The sequence below is a fragment of the Caretta caretta genome, chromosome 4 (genome assembly GCF_965140235.1).
Source record: "Caretta caretta isolate rCarCar2 chromosome 4, rCarCar1.hap1, whole genome shotgun sequence".
NCBI lineage: Eukaryota > Metazoa > Chordata > Testudines > Cheloniidae > Caretta > Caretta caretta.
The window spans coordinates 102,452,755-102,476,745 of record NC_134209.1 but is presented as its reverse complement, the minus strand read 5'-3'; the positions used below and the strand labels follow the sequence as shown (position 1 = coordinate 102,476,745).

At 45.7% G+C, this 23,991-nt stretch overlaps 1 protein-coding gene across 12 annotated transcripts in view; it reads right to left on the bottom strand.

The window, feature by feature from the left end:
• FRYL (FRY like transcription coactivator) overlaps positions 1-23,991 on the bottom strand; it is a 415,631-nt gene that overhangs the window by 112,998 nt on the left and 278,642 nt on the right. For all 12 annotated transcript variants that reach the window (XM_048848366.2, XM_048848367.2, XM_048848354.2 and 9 more), the window contains 5 exons: positions 20,170-20,429; positions 16,085-16,225; positions 12,927-13,095; positions 9,233-9,317; positions 1,271-1,383 (listed from right to left, as the gene is read on the bottom strand). In XM_048848366.2, coding sequence (XP_048704323.1) covers positions 1,271-1,383; positions 9,233-9,317; positions 12,927-13,095; positions 16,085-16,225; positions 20,170-20,429 — 768 coding nt within the window. The remainder of the gene's footprint in view (positions 1-1,270; positions 1,384-9,232; positions 9,318-12,926; positions 13,096-16,084; positions 16,226-20,169; positions 20,430-23,991) is intronic.

Sequence of the window (23,991 nt, the reverse complement as noted above, 5' to 3'; positions counted from 1 at the left end):
AATGCAGATGTCTAGGAGTGGTAACATACGAATTGCAAGACGGGTCCCATTGACATACCAGTAATTTAGTGCATATACTGGAAACCATCATAGGGGAAGGGGGTGCGGAAATGCCCACTGCACCATCTGCTGCTGAAGGGGTACTGCCTGCTCCAACACAGGCCAGGTCTACATTAGACTTATATCATTATAACTGTGTCACACAAAGATGTGAAAAATCCACACCCCTGAGAAATGTAGTTATACTGAACTAACCCCCAGAGTAGACAGACCTATGTCAACAGGAGAGCTTCTCCCTTCAACATAGCTATCTCCTCTCAGGGAGGTGAATTAACTATGCCAACAGGAGAAGCTCTCCCATTAGCATAGTAGCATCTTCACTAAAGCACTACAGTGAAGCAGTTACACCAGTGCAGCTGTGCTGCTGCAATGCTGCATGTGAAGACAAACCCAGAGTCTCCACTTTTACTTCCAACCCCGCATCTGCCAGCTGTTGGTGTCCCAAGGGTGATGCATAGACCTTTACGCTCCTGTGGGCCCCCATGTTGGCTGAAGGACTTTGTGGTGTAACAACCAAATGAATTACTGGCATTTTGAAGGTTTAAATTGTATAATTTGTTACTGTACGGTTGTACAAAAAAAACCTGTTTGGAGGTGGAAAATGTACTATTTGGAAACGGCTGTTTATGGAGCATGGCTCCTTTAAGACACCAGGAAGAGGAGCCAGGAAAAGGAACGGGCAAGGCTCCAGTGAGCACCATGAGGAAGAGAAACCTTGAGGGGGTGCAGCCCTGGAATAAAGTTTGTTCTTGTTTGCATTTAAACCTGAGTGGCCTTCAAGTTATTGGGATATCACACTTTCCTTTGCTGATTGGTGGCTATTTGAGAAGGAGGTGGAGAGGAATTGGGACGATGAGAAACCAAAAACTGCTGCTCACACCCCACTTTGGAGAGTAAGAGGAGGAGAAAGCACTACAAAATATGGTTCCCCATCCTGTCCTGCATCCTGCTGTGGAAACTGAGTATCTGTTTCATTAGTTGCAATTTCAGCAGCAAAATTAGGACTGGGAGATTAGGGCTAAAGGATGGGGGAAAGCTCTTTTGGGCTGGATGCATGAGAAAGCAGCCTGCCTCATCTCTTGTTCCCTGCAGTCCGTGGTCATACTCTTTGAATGCATGTGAATTTGTCCTATAATCTCTACCCAACAGTTTTTAATATTTGTGAAAATTTTAGGCTATATTCACTCAAATATTTTTAAAAATATATTACTTTTTTCCTCTTCGTATGATCCTCCAGAGCTGCTGCTGTAGCGAGATTCTAGCCTGTGGTGCTGGCGGTTCAAATTACTATTCAACCCACTGTAGATGTCTAGATGCACATAGCTGAACAAATGAATACATGAATGTTAATATCAGGCGTGTTTCGTGGTAAAATGATATAGCAATTCAGTGCTTTACACAAGGGTTTCTTTTAAATGTAACTATCTGAGACAATCTGTTGCAGTAGTATATTTCTTTAAAACACCTGCATTAATATCTAGCTGAATACAATGTTTATGTACATATTAAATAACACATTCATAATACATAAAACATGATAGAGAAGTAAATATTGAAACTGATAATAGTTATCTCAAAGGGGAACAGAATAATTATTAAGAGCTTGAGTGTTAGGCGCCTATATAAGAAAAAGTTCCAAAAAACAGGACTGTCCCTATAAAAACGGACATCTGATCACCCTAGTTATGTTTGTAAAATGCCTATTACCCCCCACCCCCATCCTGGTTTTTCACAGTTGCTATCTGGTCACCCTAAACATAACAAGAGTGGTTCTCACCCCAAAGGAGCTTACACTCAAGTTGATCTTATCATTCACCAAAACTTAAAGTCAATATATGAATTGACACAGATATTCACAGGATGAGATCCTCACGCCCCACTCTGGCCCCTTTTTGCCATAGAAAATGGTCAGAGCAGAGTAAATGAGCCTTAAAAGCCTCTTTTCCAGCCAGTACAGGATTTCCCTAGCACAAGAACTGTGGAAGACAGCCAGATGGCTGCTTCCTAAAGACCCCCCAGCCCACTTGCAAGCCTGGGTGTAAGGTACATATTTTGACTGTGGTGGCAGCGTGCACACCTGCAGAGGTTCTGGACAGTGCTGAAGCTCAGAAGTCAGCCCAGGGGGACTGCTGTAACCCAGATAGGCCTCTAGCACTGTCTATTTTAGCTGGAGTCTTCTCCAGCCCCAAGAATAGCTGAAGACTGGGAAGGTGCAAAGGTGGCTAAAAGCTACCTGAGCCGCCCAACCTCCTGGGCTCCAAGTTCTGTGTTACATCTCTTAGAAAAGACAGTTACCTTTTCCTGGTGTTCTTCGAGATGTGTTGCTCATGTCTATTCCACAATCAGTGTATGTGCTCGCCACATGCACTAGTGCCGGAAGTTCTTCCCCTAGCAGTACCCGTAGGGGGGAGTGCCCCAGCGACCCCTGGAGTGGTGCCTCTATAGTGCGGTATAAGGGGAGCTGAGTGCTCCCCCCACCCTCAGTTCCTTCTTGCCAGACAACTCCGACAGAGGGGAAAGAGGGTGGGATGTGGAATACACATGAGCAACACATCTTGAAGAACACCAGTTACGGAAAAGGTAACTGTCTTTTCCTCTTCAATTGATTGCTCATGTGTATTCCACAATAGTTGATTCCAAGCTATATCTGTTGGAGGTGGGTAGGAGTTCACAAATTATTGGGACGGAGTACAGCCCTGCCGAACCTGGTGTCATCCCTGGTTTGGGAGACGATCGCATAGTGTGAGGTGAACATATGAACCAAAGACCAGGTGGTAGCTCTACAAATGTCCTGGATGGGGACATGGGACAAGAAGGAAGCAGACGAGGCTTGCGCTCGACTTGAGTGCGCCTTCACAATCGGTGGCAGGGGGATACCCACCAGATCATAACAGGTACGGATGCACGAAGTGATCCGGTTGGAGAGCTGCTCAGTGGAGATTGACCAACCCCTCATGCACTCAGCTGAGGCGATGAACAGTTGAAAGGACTTTCTGAACGGCTTGGTCTGCTTGAGGTAGAAAGCCAGAGCCCGTCACACATTGAGCGTGTGGAGACGGCGCTCCTCACTGGATGCTTGGGGCAGAGGACCGGTAGAAAAATGTCCTGACCCATGTGATAGGCAGGAACCACCTTCGGGAAGAACTCAGGGTGTGGGCGGAGCCGGACCTTGTCCTTATGGAAAGCCATGTATGGAAGCTTGGATGTCAGGGCCCTGAGCTCCGAGACCCACCTGGCCAACATGATTGCGACCAGGAAGGCCACTTTCCACGAGAACTGGGACCAGGAGCGCGTGGCTAGTGGCTCAAACGGGAGTCCCGTGAAACAAGCCCACACCAGGTTTAGGTCCCACTGTGGGACCGGGAGCCTAGCATACAGGAAGAGACGGTCCAACCCCTGGAGGAACCGGCCAGTCATAGCGTGGGAGAATTCTGTGTGACCCTGCACTGGTGGATGGAAGGCTGATATGGCCACCAAGTGGACCTTGACTGACGAGGATGCCAGGCCCTGGGCTCTAAGGTGGAGAAGGTAGTCCAGGATAGCTGGAACAGGGCAGACACCGGGGAAATGCCCCGCTCATTCGCCCATCTGGACAACCGGGACCACTTTGCTGAGTAGGTGCGGCACGGCGCATGGAGGGCTGCCTGCTTTCTAGGAGGACGCGTTGAACCCCTTCTGAGCATGTCCTTTCCTCCCTACCTAACCACTGAGGTGGAGAAGGCAGCCCGGTCCTGGGAGAGCAGGTCCAGGCGGAGTGGCAATGGCCCCGGCAGAGCAACCGCCAGGTCCATGAGGGTCCCGTACCAATGTTGCCTGGGCCATGCTGGCACAATCAGAAAGACCTGGGCCCTTTCCCTCTTTAATTTTTCCAGGACCTTGCTGATCAGTGGAAACGGAGGAAAGGCATAGAGAAACTGGTCTGAGCAGGACAGGAGGAAGGCATCAGAGATAGCGCCCCATCCCAGCCCTGCCCTGGAGCAGAACCAGGAACAGTGCCAGTTCTGTCGACTTGCGAACAGGTCCACCTGGGGGGTCCCCCACAGTCAGAAAAGCCTGTGGGCCAACTCCAGGTGGAGAGACCACTCGTGCTGAGAGGAGAAGTCCCTGCTCAAGCAATCTGCCCACACATTCCAGGTGCCCAGTAGATGGAAGGCCTTTAGGTAGATGTCATGGGCTATACAGAAATCCCACAAGGGCTTCATGGCAGAGGGGAGAGGATCAGGACCAGCCTTGCCTGTTGATATAGGACATCGAGGCCATGTTGTCCAGGAGGACCCTGACCACCCTGCCCTCCAGGTGCGAGTGGAAGGCCACGCACGCCAGCCATACTGCCCTGAGCTCCTTGACATTTATGTGAAGGGTCAGATCCTGAGCCGACCATAGACCTTGGGTCTGAATGTTCCCCATGTGGGCCCCCAACCCAGGTCTGACGTATGGGACACCAGTTCCAGCGGTGGGGCCCTATCCCTGAATGGGACCCCTTGGAGCATGTTGCTCGGGGCGGACCACCACCACAGGGAAGTAATCACCGAGTAGGGTATGGTGAAGACTTTGTCCATCCTGTCCCTGGCCTGGGAGAACTCTGAGGCCAACCAGAGCTGCAGGGGCCTCATCCTGAGTCCAACATGACAGACCATGTACATGCACGCCGACATGTGACCCAAGAGCTGGAGGCACCCTCTGTCTGTTGTCACCAGGAACCTTGTGACTGCATTGATGAGCCTCTTCAGGGTCTTGAACCTGTCCGGTGGGAGGGAGGCTCTGGCCAACGAGGCATCCAGGAGCGCCCCGATAAACTCTCTGCGTTGAACCAGGACTAACGTGGACTTGGTGTTGTTTACCAACTGGCCCAAAGCGGTGCACGTGGACAGGAGAAGCATCACATGATCCCTCACCTGTTACCGGGAGCTGCCCTTGACCAGCCAATCGTCCAGATAGGGAAAGATCTGGAGTCCCCCGTCGCCTGAGGTCGGCCGCTACCACCGACATACATTTTGTAAATACCCTGGGGGCAGTGGACAGGCCAAATGGGAGGACCGTAAATTGGTAGCGATTCTGCCCCACCACAAAACAGAGGAAATATCTGTGCCACTCGAATATACGAATGTGGAAGTACACGTCCTGCAGATCGAGGGCAGAGTACCAGTCCCCAGGGAGGGGATGATTGAGGCCAGGGAGACCATGCGGAACTTGAACTTCACCATGTACCAGTTCAGACCTCGCAGGTCCAGGAGGGGCCTGAGTCCGCCTTTGGGATAAGGAAATAGCAGGAGTAGTACCCCTTGCCTTTGAACTCCCCGGGCACTACTTCCACCGCTCCTAGGCCCAGGAGCCGCCCCACCTCCTTCTTGAGCAAAGCTTCGTGCGAGGGGTCCCCCAGGAGGGATGGGGGATGGTTGGGCGGGGAGGAAGTAAATTGGAGGGTGTAGCCCCAGGAGATGGTGTGGAGGACCCAGCGGTCTGAGGTCAGCCGCACCCACTCCAGGGGGAAAGCACACAACTGATTGGAGAAGGAAGCTTTATTGAGGGTGGATCCCTGATGAGAACTGGTAGGGCACCCCCGAGCATCCCATCAAAACCTCCTTTTCCCTGCCTGCTTGCCCTGGAGGGCACAGAGTGGGGGGCAGGCCGAGACTGTCTCTGAGGGCACCTCTTGTAGTCCCACGACTTCTTATAGGCGGCCTCGTATTTTGGGTCAGTGGCCTGAGCGGGAGTCTGCTGAGGCTTGAATTTAGATTTAGCCGGAGCCGGAACTTAGAGACCCAGAGTCTGGAGGGTCGTTTGGGAGTCTTTCATGCCATGCAGCCTTGTATCCGTTTCAAATGGGAGATCCTGCATGGAGGTCTGCACCTCGCTGGACAGCCCAGAAAGCAGGAGCCACGACGCCCTTCTCAAGGACACCGAGACGGCCATGTCCGTCGCATCCAAAGTTGCCTGCAGGGTTGTTCTGGCAGCCACTGTACCCTCCTCCACCAGCGCTTTGAACTCCTTCCTATCATGCTCCTGGAGGGAGTCCTTGAACTTGGGCAGGGAGCCCCACAGATTGAACTCATACCAGCCCAGGAGAGCCTCGTGGTTAACTGAAAGCTCGAGGACAAATAAATTTTTCTCCCAAAAGAGTCCAGCCTCCACGAATCTTTATTTTTGGGGTAGGAGCTGGCTGGCCCTGCCGTTCCCTGTGGTTGACTGACTCGACCACCAGGGAGTTGGGCGCCAGGTGGGTGTATAAGTACTTGTGTCCCTTGGCAGGTACAAAGTACTTGCGTTCCACCTTCTTGGAGACGGGGGCCAACGAGGCCAGTGTTTGCCACAGGGCATTTGAAATTTTTGCCACTCCTTCATGGAGAGGCAAGGCTACCCTGCCCGGTTCCGAAGAGGACAGCACATTAAACAGGGAGTCCACCTCTTTCTGGAGGTGGAAGTTTGATGCCACCCTTTTTAAGAGTTCTTGGTGGGCCCTAAAGTCCTCCTGTGGAACGGAGGGGGGCGGAGCCATAACTGCCTCATCTGGGGAGGACGAGGAGGCCGGTGTGGTACTCTGGGTGTCCGCGAGCACGGAAGCGTCCACCACCTGGTCGGTCTCCAGGCATGCTGCCGAGGATGTATGTCCCATCGACTCCTTCCTCAGAGGTCTGGAGAGGGAGGCCAACGGTGCTTCGGAGGCCAGGGTGCCCACTGGTACCATTGGGCCAGCCACAGGGCCCAGTGCCACTGCATCTGCTGCAGCACCGGCGGAGCCGGTTGTTCGGCCTGGCTGGTCTGGCTTATCGATGGACGACTACGAATGGAGGCTGGGCTGACATACGACCTGCCGCTGTCCCTGGACCGGGAGCAACGCCCACGTTGGGATCGCGGTCCCATGGTTGAGGACCGGTACTGTCAGTAACGGCTGCTCTGCGATCGGCTCCAATGGTCGAACGTACAACGGCGAGACACTGGTGATCGACGCCTGGGGCTGTGGAGGCAATGCCTTGGCAGGGTCTTGGAGCGGGATTCTGAGCAGGAACGGCGTCAACACCCGCGCTGTGACCGGCTGCGATAACCCCTCCAAGACAAGGACCTTGGGCGATGTCTGCCTCGGTCCTGTCAGTATTCACTCCTCGAGGTGGAGCGGTGCTGAGAGTCTCGGTCAGATGGAACCCAACCAGCCTGGTGGGAGTCGAGGGCGATCCACATGGACTTTGCCCTGAATGGTTGCTGGGCGGCGAACGGCATCGGGAACGTTCCCTCGACCGAGACTGGTACCGAGCCAGGGGCGACTGCGGAGATCCCCACGGTGGCTTGCCTCTGGAGCGTGGAGCCAACGTCGGTGGTGCTCCTGGTACCAGCATGGACATAACGTCCCGGGCATCTGGCATGGAGGGCATCTGGACATCCGGGGAGGCCTGCTCCAAATGGGCCGGGCTACTCCGCTCGACCTGAGTCAGAGGCCTAGAAGCCGGTGGGGATCGAGGACTGCCCGACATGGGTCTAGCCTCTGTCCCGGGTTTACTTCAGTGCTGCTGAAGCCCTCTTGGCGTGCCCCGTGGATGGGGAGCGGCTCACTGGTTGATGGCACCGGAGGGTTGCCGCGCCGCTGACCCCGACTCCATCAGAATAGCCTGGAGCCTAATATCCCTTTCTCTCTTGGTCCGAGGCTTAAACGACTTGCAAATTTTGCAACGATCGCTGATATGGGTTTCTCCCAAACAGCGCAGACAGTCCGCGTGTGGGTCACTCCTTGGCACAGACTGCCAACAAGTGTCGCACAACTTAAAACCCGGGGCGTGAGGCATGCCCCGGCCTGGGCACTCTAACTAACTGAACTGAACAGCTAACTAACTACAGGTACTAATACTGAACGAACAAGCAGTTCTGGGGACGAGCTACAGCAAAGCTGGAGCAGAGTAATTCTGATGCACCTTCACTGGCAGCAAGAAGGAACTGAAGATGGGGGGAGAGCACAGCTCCCCTTATACTGCGCCATGGAGGCGCCACTCCAGGGGTCACTGGGGCGCTCCCCCTATGGGTACTGCCAGGGGAAAAACTTCCAGCACCAGTGCAAGAGACGAGCATGCACACCTATTGTGGAATACACATGAGCAATCACTCAAAGAAGTGAAGTTCAGAATGTTGCACAGAATGCCTTCAACAAAAATATCTGGAGAACTCTCCTTTAGCAGAGCCACACAGAGGGGATCCAGGGCAAAATCTGAAACTGTTTTTGTACTCTTGGGGGGGGGGGGGGGAGAGCTCAAACACTGAGGGGAGGGCTGGGGGACGGTTGGAGAATAAGCCTGTTCCACATTCACCCTGCAACAACAGCTCCTGTCTCACAGGGCTTAGCCTAGCTCCCTGCTCTGGTTGTTGTGATCTGATGGGATCACAGTGCCACTCAGGTGTGGCCCTCTTGCCCCTCTGTCATGACTGGGGACAAGGGGTCGGTGGGCAAAACTTCAATGAATAGCACTGTGACCTGGAGTGTGGTGTCACAGCACCACTCTGTCTGGGGTCCCTCTCAAACAGGGGGCCTAAGGCAAACTGCCCTCCAGACAGCCCTTTCCATTAGACCTAAAATTTTTTGTTTTGTTTTGTTATAACATGGGACTTGTCTGCTTCGGGAAGTTTATCAGCATAATTATGCCACAATTATTATAAGAATGTAGCAATACCAGTATAAAACTCTGTGTGGACACTCTTATTCCAGAGTAAGAACGCCTTTTGCCACTTTAGCTTATGCTGTTTTCAAAATGACAAAAACTAAATCAGAAAAAGGCACTTTTATAGCGGAACAAGAGTGTCAACATGGGGAGTTATACCAGAGAAATTATACAGATATAGTTCTGCTGGTAAATTTCCCCAGGTAGGAAAACCTTCAAAAACAAACAAAAAAAGCCCCACAAATCCTATGGGGCTGATACTGTAGCAGCTCTGTTTTTATATCTCAGATAGATTTAAATAGGAGGGCCACATAGGGAGCATCCACAAATCTGGAAGAGTAAATTAGAGGTCAAGAAATATATGCATTGTTGGTTCCTAATAAATCAATCAGGAAACAGAGATTTGAATATGTAATCTGATTGGCTGCAACAATAATATAGTGTAAACTGAGAAATCGATCAGACTGCAGTTATTTGCACTGGTTATCAATAGTCAAGAACTCAGTACTGTTGGTCTTTGAGGAGATACTTACTTCTCTTCAATACTATCTTTTGTATGCTTATTGTCAAGATTGCCATCTGTGGGAGCAACCATTGTATTGCTACTGGAAGTGGTACCTGTAAATTAAGGACAAAGAGAAAAATAGCTTAGGATAGGTAAATATATTGAAAAGTTTATGCAATGTATGAATTTATCTGAAAATCCTGGATCTATATTTTCTTTGTACTAAAGCAATACTGTATAAGATCCGCAGGGATATGTTTATACCGCAATAAAACACCTGCGGCTGGCCTGGGTCAGCTGACTCGAGCTTGGGGGGAATGGAGGTCGAGCTGTGTGGCTATAACATAACAGTGTAGATGTCTGTGCTACGGCTGGAGCTCTGGGAATCCTTGGGGGTCTTAGGGCTCCCGTCCAAGCCTGAACATCTGCACCGTAATTTTATAGCCCCACAATCATAGCCCCATAAGCCCAAGTCAGCTGACCCAGGCCCACCTCATGTGCTATATTGCGGTGTAGATACTACCTAAGTGTTCATCACACTTTGTCGCAATATGTTAAAATAGAAATTGAGGACTATTTATTACCAATTTAAAAAACAATAATTATAATTTAGATTTAAAAATATGGGATGCTATAAACAAACATTTTCACTTGATAGAGATCTTGAACATTTTTGATAGTAAGGTCACTAATGCTTATGAAATAGTATTTACTAATATGTTTAGTTTGTTTGTGTATATAAAGGATTTGTGTTCAAGTCTTTATGATGTGCATTTAGTAGAAAGTTAATTTTTTGTAAAAGGTTTTAAATATGTATTTCTTCCTTTCCTATATGCTGCATGCCACACATCTCTAAGGGTATGTCTACACTTACGGCGGTGTTTAGAGTACAGACACTGCACACCTGGTTGGCATGTATATAAAGAGCAGTGTAGATGGTGAGGCACAGCTTATATGAGTAGAGTGACCTAGATGCCTGAAACCTAGGGTATATACCCCACACAGCTCCCTACACTGCCCCATGTCTACACTACTATTTTTAATTGTGTAGTGTCCACTGTCCCCCTGATGCCGGAGCCTTTCACTGTGGCAGGAGAAGACTCAGGCAGCTCCCCTCTGCCAGAGCCTTTCCTTGCTACAGCAAAAAGAAAAGGAGTACTTGTGGCTCACGAAAGCTTATGCTCAAATAAATTGGTTAGTCTCTAAGGTGCCACAAGTACTCCTTTTCTTTTTGCGAATACAGACTAACACGGCTGTTACTCTGAAACCTTGCTACAGCAAAATGTTCTAGCAGGATGGAGGCAGGGAGACGAAAAGCTCAAGCAGCAGGGAGCTGCCAGAGCCTTTCCCTGCTGCCTCTCTCATCAGAGCCTTTTCTTGCTTCAATGAAAGGCTCTGGCAGTGAGAAGCTGCTCCCCACTGCTGCCCCCTTCCGGAGCCTTTCACTGCAGCGTGTAGCTACATACGCCAGTGAATGTGGACACAGCCTGCCTTTCAGTGCAGCGTGTAGCTACATGTAGCCTCCACAAGTGCAGAAATCGTCTAAAATGTAGGTTTTAGGGGGTCTGACATACGTTAATTCACAAGGTAAACAAATGAGAAATTAGAGTGCAAAAATACTATCTTTGTACTGTAGCTAGTATTAGCTATTTCTTTTTAAGACAAACTTGCGAGCAATATATAAAATAGTGGGCGGAAAGTGTTAGGCAACTTTAATATAAGTGCTTCTGCCACTCCATCTAAAATGAAGTATATCAGCACTTCGGATTTTTGTAGTTTGTTTCTTCCCCCTGCATGTCACATTTTTACAGTTTGCTACACAAATGCTTATAGTTTATTATTGTTTAATGCTAATGTAAGTGGGATGCTTTATAGATGGACATGAAGACAAGGGTAGATTCTGTGCTGCAACTCGAAGAGGCACAGCACAGAACTTGCAGCCCAAAGGGAGGGAACCAAAGGTGGCTGGCCTGGGCATTTCAGGGCCTGGACAGGCCCCAGGCATAATTTGTGGGGGCCTGCTTGTGTTATAGCAGACCCCCTGGCTGCCAACTAGCCACAGTGATGTCTAGAAACTGCCTAGAAACTTAAGCCTATGCCATGCAATAGAGCTGGCAAGGGGATTTTCAGAAAGAAGCCTTATGGCTGTCTTCCACACTTCCAGAGCCAGGGGAATCTGCCACAGATCCATGGGTAGGGTTGCCAACTTTCTGACCGCAGAAAACCCAACATCCTTGTCCTGCCCCTTCTCCGAGGCCCCACTCCCACTCACTCCATCCATTGCTTGCTCTCCGCCCCCCCTTCACTTACTCGCTCATTTTCACCGAGTTGGGGCAGGAGGTTGGGGTGTGGCAGGGAGTGAGGGCTCCAGCTGGGGGTTCGGGCTCTAGGGGGGGTCACGGATGAGGGGGTTGGGGTACAGGAGGGGGCTGGGGCTGAGGAGTTCGAAGTGTGGGAGGGGTCTCCTGGCTGGGGCAGGGAGTTGGGATGTGGGAAGGGGTGAGGGCTCTGGGGTGGGGCCAGGGATGAGGGACTTGGGGTACAGGAGTGGGTTCCAGGCTGGGGCCGAGGGGTTTGGAGTGCGAGAGGGTATGCGGGGTGTGGGCTCTGGGAGGGAGTGTGTGTGTGGGCGGGGGCTCAGGGCTGGCGCTTACCTCAGGCATCTCCTGGAAGGAGCTGGCATGTCCCTCTGGCTCCTAGCCAGAGGGGTGGCCAGGGGGCTCTCCACACTGCCCCCGTCTGCAAGCACCGCCCCCACACCTTCTACTGGTCACAGTTCCTGGCCAATGGGAGCTGCAGAGACGGTGCTTGGGATAGCACCTACGCTGCGGACAGGGGCAACACGTGGAGCCTTCCTGGCTGCTGCTGCGCCTAGGATCCAGAGGGACATGCCAGCCACTTCTGGGAGCCATATGGAGCAGGCCATTGTGACTAACCAGACTTTTAGTGGCCCAGTAAGCTGAGCTGACTGTACTCCGTGGGCTCAGTCCTACAAGGTTCTTAACTTAGAGTACGTGAAGTCATTGAGACTATTTATTTGTTTAAAATTAAGATGCTTAGGTGTTCTGCTGGATCAGAACTTGAGTGCTCAGCAAGCTGCAGGACTGGGGCACATGGAAAATACAGTGTCCTTTTAAGTCTTCAGGTTTGCTTGGTTTTTTAATTTGTAGAAACCAAGGCCTTTGTCTACACACAAAATTTGCACCAGTTTAATGAACATTGTTTTTAATGGCAAAGAGTCCTATGGCACCTTATAGACTACAGACATATTGGAGCATAAGCTTTCGTGGGTGAATACCCATTTCGTCGGATGCATGCATGCATACAAATTCCCATCTTGAAACTCTTAAATAAGTTTACACAGGCACATATAGATTTTGCTTATGTCAGTAAGCTACAAATTTACACTACATCAGTATAAACCTGTGTAAGTAGATTTAAGAATTCCCATCAGTTTAACTAACTTGATTTAAAAACTCACTTTAGTTAAACCAGTGCAAGTTTTGAGTGCAGACAAGGCTTAACATACACATAGTTTCACGCAATCTGACATTTAATGGTATCAATAAGTCTGGTTATTTTTAAAAAAAAATTAAAAAAAAGTTTTATTTGTTTATATTAAATCTATTGTGCCTGCACTGCATTTAGATTTTCCAATTAACTCATAACAATAGAAAATAACAACTGAAACACAGTAATAGCCTAGTCAAACGAATTCTCACCTGAAGTGACAGAAGGAATTTTGTAACTGGAAGTGATGCGGTAATATGGTGGATTATCCATGTGAGTGACTCCAGAGCTGACTGGATCTGTAAGCTGTAGTTCATTCACCAGTTCTTCCAATAGTTGCATTGTTTTATCTCTACCCAAGTAAACAATAACCTTCTTCACCTGCCATTAAAAACAGAAATATAAATAAGAGATTGAATTTGTTTTTTAAAGATGAGGAAAAAACAGAAGGTGAACTGTACATCACAATCCTTTGCCTTTAGATACATACCATTTACTATTCATTGCATGTGAAGATTTATGTAATCTATTCTAGTTCTAAGAGAAATCATAATGTCTTAAGTATCTGTCACTAGGAGTAAACATCAGAAATATAAACAAAGATAGTATTCCTTACTGAGATATCATGAAGATAAAAAAATTCCTTAGCATTGTTATAAAAAACCCGTTAGATTATTATTAAAAGGCAAATATTTAAAAATTTTACAGACTTTGATATTCACCATTTATTGTGATTGTTTACTTTTTGTATTTAATTTAAGTTGGACAAAGAAAATGCAAACTTATAAAGTTTCACTTTTGTTTTTATCCAGTTTCACTTTCTGATTCTCATACATTACTATAGCTGCATGTTTGTTGTGTACGCTGCCATCACACATTTAAAAAAATAATGATTTCACTGAAATACCTTTTAAAAAACAATGAAACACATTTCAATTAGGTTTTGTAAAACCACGTTATAATAAACCTACACTTTTGCCCTATACAGCGTCCTTTTAATGCTGATACAGTATGAACTTTATTTTACTTATATTATTGGGGGGAGGGATAGCTCAGTGGTTTGAGCATTGGCCTGCTAAACCCAGGGTTGTGAGTTCAATCCTTGAGGGGGCCATTTAGGGATCTGTGGCAAAAATTGGGGATTGGTCCTGCTTTGAGCAGGGGGTTGGACTAGATGACCTCCTGAGGTCCCTTCCAACCCTGATATTCTATGATTCTATGATTTGTACCACTTTTCTTGTTCAAGTGCTAATATTGCAACATAGCATATGTTTAAATCTCAAGACGATGGAGTCCTTCATATGTTTTAACAAGATCTTAAACAACTAATTAAAAGAAATATTTTACTATTAACTGCATATTAAGTCAATGTGGGATCTATATGAGGTCTTATTTCAGTAAGTTATATTCTTAAAGAAATAAAGGAAGAAAAAAAGTACTTCGAACTCAATGCTGAGAAACAGAAGATTGTCAATGGTTATCCTGGTTAGGAATAAAATGACTGCTCATACTTTTACTACTCAGCAGCCTCTGATAACATAAGAGATGCCAGGTGTCTGGTTTTCAACTGAAACGAAAAAGGACCCTGGTGGTTTCAGTCATTACCGCTGACCAGGCCATTAAAAGTCCGGTTAGCGCGGAGTAGGGAGGCTTCCTATCCGGCTCCACGCAGCTCCTGGGAAGTGGCCAGCATGTCCCTCTGGCTCCTAAGCGTAGGGACAGCCACAGGGGCTCTGGACACTGCCCCCGCCCCAAGCACCAGCTTCACAGCTCCGATTGGCCTGGAACCATGGCCAATGGGAGCTGCGGGGGTGGCGCCTATGGACCGGAGCAGCGTACAGAGCCCTTCCACCCCGCCCCACCTGGGAGCTGGAGGGAGATGCCAGCCGCTTCCCTGGAGCTGCCTGAGCCCAGAGCCTGCATCCCTCCCACCCTACCACACCCCAACTCCCTGCCCCAGCCCTCAGCCCCCTCCCACATCCAAATTCCCTCCTGCAGCCCGCAGCACCCTACCCCAACGCTGAGCCCCCTCAGGCAACAAACTCCCTCCCGGAGCCCGCATCCCGTATCATCTCCTGCACCCCAACCCCCTGCCTCAGCCCTGAGCCCATTTCTGCACTCCGAACCTCTCAGCCCCAGCCCAGAGCCCCCTCATCCAACCAAAACCCCTCATCCCGGCCCCACCCCAGAGTCCGCACCCCCAGCCGGAGCCCTCGCCCTCACCCCTTCCTGCACCCCAACCCCCTGCCCAAGCCCTGTGAAAATGAGTGAGTGAGGGTGCGGGAGAGTGAGCGACGGAGGGAGGGGGGATGGAGTCAGTCGGGAACAGGGCCTCAGAGAAGGGGTGGGGTAGAGGTGTTCGGTTTTCTGCTATTAGAAAGTCGGCAACCCTAAATAACATTGATCTTGAATTTATCTTGGGGCATCTAGAGATCCTGGAAACTGGATCGAGTCACTCCTCAGTGTCTCCATTATGATTTTTCTGTGTGAACTCAGTAGTGGCAAACAGTTGCTCTGTGGGCTCTCTAATGCAGAGTACCATAGAGGGTTATTTTGTCATTGCTTTGGTTCAACATGTATATGAGATTATACTGGGTTGTGATGTGAGGTGGTTGAGCTGGAATTCCCTCATTAAAAGTTGGAAAGAATTATTGACACCATGTTCCTTGTTATTAATTACTCCACAAAATTCCGAACAGTGCTGCTCTTCTCTCAGAACCCATTGGTAAAACGGACCTGCTCACCCTGTAACCCCTTGTTTCTACCCACAAATAATTCCTATGCCCCTCCATCCTTGGAAGGTTTCCACAATTCTACAGGTCTGTAGGTAGCCCTTGCAGTATTCCATCATTCATTTATTAATTTATCAGTCATGAAAAATACTTATCTTTTTAATCCCTAGTCAAAATAGAGTTTTCTTTTAAAGATACAGTACTATATGGTGGTGCAAGAAGAAAGAATACGGTAACAAGATATGAGAAGAAAGAGGAGTGAAACATAATATTAAAAATCATCATGCATTTCTGAACAGAGGAATTAATTTCTAAAAATACAACCATGCCAAAAAGGGGAAGTCTTCTCACTGGGAGAACATTTGCATTTTGGAAGATAATTTGAAATAGAAAATACTTGTTACCATCAGAGACTGCAAAGTAGGAGACATTGAATTTGAACTGGTCACAGCATTGAGTTGTTACATTGTGACACAATGGGATGGCATTGGCCTCATGCTGTATTAGAATGAGATATCATGACCCTTTATGTTACTATTCATCTATTTAGTGGTCTTCGATAAGGAGTTGCTAAATACATAAAATACAATTTTAAAGAAATAAGGATGTGAGGGAAGACTGTAGCATCAAGTACTTACATAAGGCAAGAGGCTGGGTTCGCTATTCACTCCACAAATGCTGATCAAGAAGTGCAAAATTATTTTCAGATTCTTTGGCCAGCTGTCTGCTAGTGTAGTCCAGACATTCTCTATCTCTGACCATGCCACTTCATCACCATACTAGAAAACAAAATTAAGATATCCCTTTTGTAAAGTTCAATTATATAAATAACTTCAAGCAAGGATTTTCTATTGAATAAGTTTAAGAGGCTTGAGAAAAAGGAAACCTAAACCTTATGAGCAGCTGCTATGTTTTATCCATTTCTATACACTGAAGCTTTTATGAATGCTCATCCTCTTTAATACATTCCCCAAATACAAGTAATTATCTCAGGGTCACTACAGTGAGCAAAGACTAACAATTTATAGTAAAAGCTGTGTTATCCAGCACTTTATCAACCAGAAAGCTCTATCATCCGGCATTTCTAATATCTCCCAAAACAAATCTTTAATCTAGTAACCGGGACTGGTATACTGTCCAGGAGGTTATGCAATTGCACATTCTACACTCTACTTTTATGCAAAAGAGGCAGAAGACAAGTAAACAAGCGGATACCATGGATTTATTCAAAAAAGCAGCTTCCAGGGTGTATCATAGGGTCATTACAGATTCAGCCCAATCTCCTACACCTTCTACATCTACAATGATAACTGACTTTGATAATGATGACCCTGAGGCACTGCAAGAGCCTGAAGTGCCTTTTGAATCAAAGAAAGATTAAATTATGTTCAGTATAGTTTTACTGTTAAGTGTATTTTTAGTGATCTTGGTGTACGCCATGAACTGCCCATGGTGATATGTAGTGTCATAAGATAACCTATTGTATAGAAAACTTTACCTCCATACACTTAAGTGCTTCAAGAAACCAACCACTCTGCAATGCAGTACTACTGAATTGGTGAGTACCTGTAAACTTTATTCATTTTATTGTATTCTAATTCTTTGAAAATTGGTATTCAATTGGTAAGTATAACTCTTAGTTAACTGGAATTTGAGACTAACCGGCACCCCTCATTCCCCCAACGTGCTGGATAAGCTTTTACTGTAGTTTGGAATGCATACTTGTCAGCTATGCAGATTTAGCTGCCACTGCTGAGGTTTTACTAATGCATCCCAGCTACTGACAGTCCTACACAACGTCCTAGAAACCATTTACTACTGGAATTTTTTAATTTAAAAAGCCAGCCTTTCACCACTAGGAGCCACTGGGCAGAGGACCAGGCACTCTTACCCTCCCTTTTTCTCTGCTGTCATACAGAAAATAAATGAGACAAGGAAAGCAGACAGCCTTCAGTCAGCTACCAGCAACAGGATTAGCCCACACCACTACCATCTCTCTCATATCCCACCCTTCCACATCACTCTCAGAACTTCCGTGTCTAAGGAGATAAAAGGTTAAGGATAATCTAGGCATGGGCCAATATTTAAACAAATACTTTGCCTCAGTCTTTAATGAGGAGCTTTGGGATAAATGGTAGGACGACAAATGGGAATGAGGATATGGAGGTAGATATTACCACATCCGAGGTAGAAGCCAAACTTGAACAGCTTAATGGGACTAAATCGGGAGGCCCAGATAATCTTCATCCAAGAATACTAAAGGAACTGGCACATGAAAGTGCAAGCCCATTAGCAAAACTTTTTAATGAATCTGTAAACTCAGGGGTTGTACCATATGACTGGAGAATTTCTAACATAGTTCACTTTCCCCCCTCCCCTTTCTTAAAAATAGGATCTGGGTAACTACAGGCCAGTTAGTTTGACATCTGTAGTATGCAAGGTCTTGGAAAAAATTCTGAAGGAGAAAGTAGTTAAGGACATTGAGGTCAATGGTAATTAGGACAAAAGACAACATGGTTTTACAAAAGGTAGATCGTGTCAAACCAACCTGAACTCCTTCTTTGAGAAGGTAACAGATTTTTTAGACAAAGGAAATGCAGTGGATCTAATTTACCTCGATTTCAGTAAGGCATTTGATATGGTTTCACATGGGGAATTATTAGCTAAATTGGAAAAGATGGGGATCTGTATGAAAATTGAAAGTTGGATAAGGAATTGGTTAAAGGGGAGACTACAACAGGTCACAATGAAAGGTGAACTGTCAGGCTGGAAGGAGATTACTAGTGGAGTTCCTCAGGGATCGGTTTTGGGACCAATCTTATTTAATCATTTTATTACTGACCTTGGCTCAAAAAGTGGGAATGTGCTAATAAAGTTTGCGGATGACACAAAGCTGGGAGGTATTGCCAATACAGAGAAGGACCGGGATATCATACAGGAAGATCTGGATGACCTTGTAAACTGGAGTAATAGTAATAGGATGAAATTTAATAGTGAAAAGTGCAAGGTCATGCATTTAGGGATTAATAACAAGAATTTTTGTTATAAACTGGGGACACATCACTTGGAAGTAACAGAGGAAGAGAAGGACCTCTGAGTATTGGTTGATCACAGGATGACTGTAAGATGCCAATGTGATATGGCCGTGAAAAAAGCTAATGCGGTCTTAGGATGCATCAGGTGAGGTATTTCCAGTAGAGATAAGGAGGTGTTAGTACCGTTATGCAAGGCACTGGTGAGACCTCATCTGGAATATTGTGTGCAGTTCTGGTCTCCCATGTTTAAGAAAGATGAATTCAAACTGCAACAGGTACAGAGAAGGGCTACTGGGATGATCAGAGGACTGGAAAACCTGTCTTATGAAAGGAGACTCAAGGAGCTTGGCTTGTTTAGCCTAACTAAAAGAAGGCTGAGAGGAGATATGATTGCTCTCTATAAATATATCAGAGAGATAAATACCACGGAGGGAGAAAAAATATTTAAGCTCAGTACCAAAGCGGACACAAGAACAAATGGATATAAACTGGCCATCAGGAAGTTTAGACTTGAAATTAGACGAAGGTTTCTAACTATCAGAGGAGTGAAGTTCTGGAACAGCCTTCCAAAGGAAGCAGTGGGGGCAAAGGACATATCTGACTTCAAGTCTAAGCTTGATAAGTTTATGGAGGGGATGGTATGATGGGATAGCCTAATTTTGGAAATTAATTGATCTTTAGCTATTAGCGGTAGATATGCCCAATGGCCTGTGATGGGATGTTAGATGGGATGGGATCTGAGTTACGACAGAGAATTCTTTCCTGGGTGTCTGGCTGGTGAGTCTTGCCCACACGCTCAGGGTCTAGCTGATCGCTATATTTGGGATCGGGAAGGAATTTTCCTCCAGAGGAGATTGGCAGAGGACCAGGGGGGGTTTCGCCTTCCTAATCAGCGTGGGGCACGGGTCACTTGTTGGAGGATTTTCTGCACCTTGAAGTCTTTAAACCACGATTTGAGGACTTCAATAGCTCAGACATAGGTTAGGGGTTTATTACAGGAGTGGGTGGGTGAGATACTGTGGCTTGCGTTGTGCAGGACATCAGACTAGACGATCATAATGGTCCCTTCAGACCTTAAAATCTATGATTCTATGACAAGAAGGGAGGGAGAAAGATGTAATTTACTAAATGGAGAGAGAACATAAAGAAAACCTATTGTTTAGCTGGAGGCAGGAAGAAACAGAATGACAAACAAATCATCCAGGGAGAATGAAGAAACAGAGAAGACAAACACAATCTGAGCAATCCCTTTGAGGTTCTCTCACCACTAGTTTTTAGGTAGGCTTGTTGGGTTGTTTATTAAGTTACAGAAGGAAGTTATCTATCTAGATATCTAAATTATGGGACAGCAATTTTAAGCCTGTGATCATTAAGACACTCTTATTGAAAATAACCTGTTATTATTTTATAGGCTCAATAGCATGCCATGTGCTTCTCCTAAAATTGCCCAGAATGTTCATTAAACTATTTGGTAGCTCCCAGACCCACAAGTAATTTGGAGAACTGGCTTTTGAAAATTTTTGCATAAGCTGACAACCATGCTAATGAAGAATTTCATACTGCCTAAATCAGCTTGCTAATAAAAGCTCACTAACTGGTATCAGTAGCCCTACGCTTCCCCTCTTCCCCTTCTGGATTTAACAATTCTCTGAATCAAACAACAAGAAACATCAAAAGACTGGTTTTACCTGTGCTGTCATATACATCAGATTGTTTAAAACCATAGCAGTAGCCTGTGGTGATCCCCAGCCTTCTCCTCGTAGCCAGCGTCTGCTGTTTACCATCATTTCTCTGTCTTTTAAAGAATCCTCTTCATCTTCATCTTGATGCCGTATTGTTGGCAAAGGTTTCAAATCTACCAACTCAATATTATTCATCCACGGTAGCAAATAGTGCAGCATCACCTGTCTCCCAGCAGGGCGTGCTGTTTGAATTCTCTGGCTTACCTCTGTTTTTCAAAAATAAATACATACATAAAATTCAAATCCATAAATATTACTAGAAAAGTTTCTGTAGTAGTATATTTATAGTTTTAGTATTTCATACAGGAATAAATTAATACTATTATTAGGGCTGTCAATCACAGTTAACTCACGCAATTAACTCAAAAAATTAATCGTGATTAAAAAACGAATCACGATTAATCACATTTTAATCACACTGTTAAACAATAGAATTCCAATTGAAATGTATTAAATATTTTTGATGTTTTCTACATTTTCAAATATATTGATTTCAATTACAACACAGAATACCAAGTGTACAGTGCTAACTTCATATTATTTTTATTACAAATATTTGCACTGTAAAAATGATAAAATAAATATTTTTCAATTCACCTCATACAAGTACTGTAGTGCAATCTTTTTATGGTGAAAGTGGAACTTACAAATGTAGAATTTTTTTTGTTACATAACTGCACTCAAAAAACTAAAACAATGTAAAACTTTAGCGCCTACAAGTCCACTCAATCCTACTTCTTGTTCAGCCAATCACTAAGACATACAAGTTTGTTTCCATTTATGGGACATAACGCTGCCCACTTCTTTTTTTACAATGTCACCCTGAAAGTGAGAATAGGCGTTTGCATGGCACTTTTATAGCTGGCATTGCAAGGTATTTATGTGCCAGATATGCTAAACATTCGTATGCCCCTTCAAGCTTCGGCCACCGCTCCAGAGGACGTGCTTCCATACTGATGATGCTCATTTAAAAAAAAAAAAAATGTTAATTCTCCCGTGAGGGAGAACTGTATGTTTCCTGTTCTGTTTTACCCGCATTCTGCCATATATTTCATGTTATAGCAATCTCGGATGATGACCAAGCACGTTATTCATTTTAAGAACACTCACTGCAGATTTGACAAAATGCGAAGATGGTACCAATGTGAGATTTCTAAAGATAGCTACAGCACTCGACCCAAGATTTAAGAATCTGAAGTGTCCTACAAAATCTGAGAGGGATTAGGTGTGGAGCATGCTTTCAGAAGCTTTAAAAGAGCAACACTCCGATGCAGAAACTACAGAACTGAATCACCAAAAAAGCTAGTGGCATCTGACTCAGATGATGAAAATGACTATGCATCAGGCCGCACTGCTTTGGAATGTTATCAAGCAGAACCTGTCATCGGCATGGACGCATGTCCTCTGGAATGGTGGCTGAAGCATGAAGGGACATATGAACCTTTAGAGCATCTGGCACGTAAATATCTTGCGACATCTGCTACAACAATGTCATGCAAACACCTGTTGTCACTTTCAGGTGACACTGTAAACAAGAACTGGGGAGCATTATCTCCTGCAAATGGAAACAAACTTGTTTGTCTGAGCAATTGGCTGAACAAGAAGTAGGACTGAGCGGACGTGTAGGCTCTGAAGTTTTACATTTTTTTTATTTTTGCGTGCAGTTATTTCTTGGTACACAATTCTACATTTGTGAGTTCAACTTTCATGATAAAGAGATTGCGCTACACTACTTGTATTAGATGAATTGAAAAATACTACTGCTTTTGTTTTTTACTGTGCAAATATTCGTAATAAAAAATAATATAAAGTGAGCACCGTACACTGTATTCTGTGTGGTAACTGAAATCAATATATTTGAAAATGTAGAAAACATCAAAAATATTTAAATAAATGGTATCCTATTATTCTTTAAAAGTGTGATTAATCACAGATTAATTTTTTTAATCACTTGACATCCTTATTATTGAAGATATTTCTTATTTAATTGAGAACAAATTTGTCCTCACAATCCAAATGAAGGATACAGATTTCAACTGAATAAGCCTTTTGCTGAACAAAATTATATTGCAGAATTGGAATGCTGATAGTGCAGGTAGTATCAACTGATACATTCATATTTAATATTAAGTAAAACTTAAATTGTCAACTTATAAGAAGGAAGCCCATACATGGAAACTCTCTTTATTAAAAACAGTTAACTATGTATCCATTTCAAAAACAATTTAAACTGAAAACCAAATGTATTAGGGTTAAATATTTCATATTCACTAATCTAACAGACAAGATAGTCAGTTATAAAGCAAAAGGATCATGTCAGAAGTTGTCCGGTTAAAAGAAACTACTTAAAGCGTCTTTAAAGTTGTCTAAGGCACTGATCCTGCAAAGACCTATGCATGTCCTTGAAGTCTCAGGGTGACATTCTGGCCCCAACAGAAGTCAATGGCAAAATTCCAATTGACTTCAGCATGACAAGGATTTAATCCAGCGTGTAAAGTCAAGCAAGGGTTAAATCTTTGCAGCACAGGGTTCTACTGAGTAGGTTATGACTTCAGCCATTAAAAGAAGAACTACCCCTTCTCTACATGGCCGAAGAGCACACAATACCATTTTTTAACATAATGAGCGACTGAAGGAATACCAGATCATTGCAAGACTAACATATCCAAAAAGTCAAACCACTACATGCTCGGGATTTGGCACTGACAGGACATAGGGAATGCCTCTAGCTGTTCCAAGTCTGCCTGTAAGAGTCCAGTTTCTGACCCATTTAGCAATACAGGGAGCACACAGGTTTGACAGATCTTCAACTCTGTCTCAGCACAAAGATGTTTTTGCATCCGTACCTGAGACATGGACTTCATTCAGGAGCTGACATCCATCAGCTGAAGAAGAAACAGTTACTAATCTGCTCTGTAACTACTTTGCTTCAAATGTGTTGCACATATCCATTCTACCTCAGGTGTGGGCACTCTCAGGGCATAGTTGTCGGAGATTTTTCCCTCAGCAGTACCTGGTCAGGGTGGCTCATGTGCCCTCTGCTGCCTCATGCTGCTGCATGATGGTGCTGCGCCACCCCTGACCCGCTTTCTCACTGCTCATGACAATTGTTGGAATGTGTGCCCTTGCTAGTGAAAGTTTTTCCTCTTATTTGTATATAGCGTGTACCTGTTTCAGTAGTTTGTTTTTGGTTAGTTTTAGATATAAGTTTTCTTTTGAAGTGTTTTCAAACACTTCAGTTCCTGTTCCTGGGTACTGGTACTGTTGCATTCCTCAGTCACCAGGGTTTAAACCCTGCCAATTTTGCAAGCTGCCAATACCAGTGAATGAGCCACACTCCAGCTGCCTGAAGTGTCTTGGAGAGACTCATATCAGGGTTCAGTGTCAAATCTGCAGACTTTAAACCTAGAATCAAGAAACACAGTGAGGTCAGGCTTAAGTTTCTGCTGATAGAGGCAAAGCTGAGCCCACATTGGAGTCTATTTGTTGAAGAAGAGGAAGTTACTCACCTTGTGCAGTAACAAGGGTTCTTTGACAGGTGTCCCCCTGTGGGTGCTCCACTTTAGGTGTCGGTGTGTCCACTTTTTGGTGGCAGTGCTTGGTCGGGCTGCGCGTGCACAGTAGTCATCTCAGAGTACCATTGGCACCTCATTTAGCGTGCGTACAACCTGACCTGTTCAGTTCCTTCTCTATCGCAGAGCTCAAGGCATGAACTCCGAAGTAGAGGGGAGGAGGGTGGGTAGTGGAGCATCCACAGAGACACACATC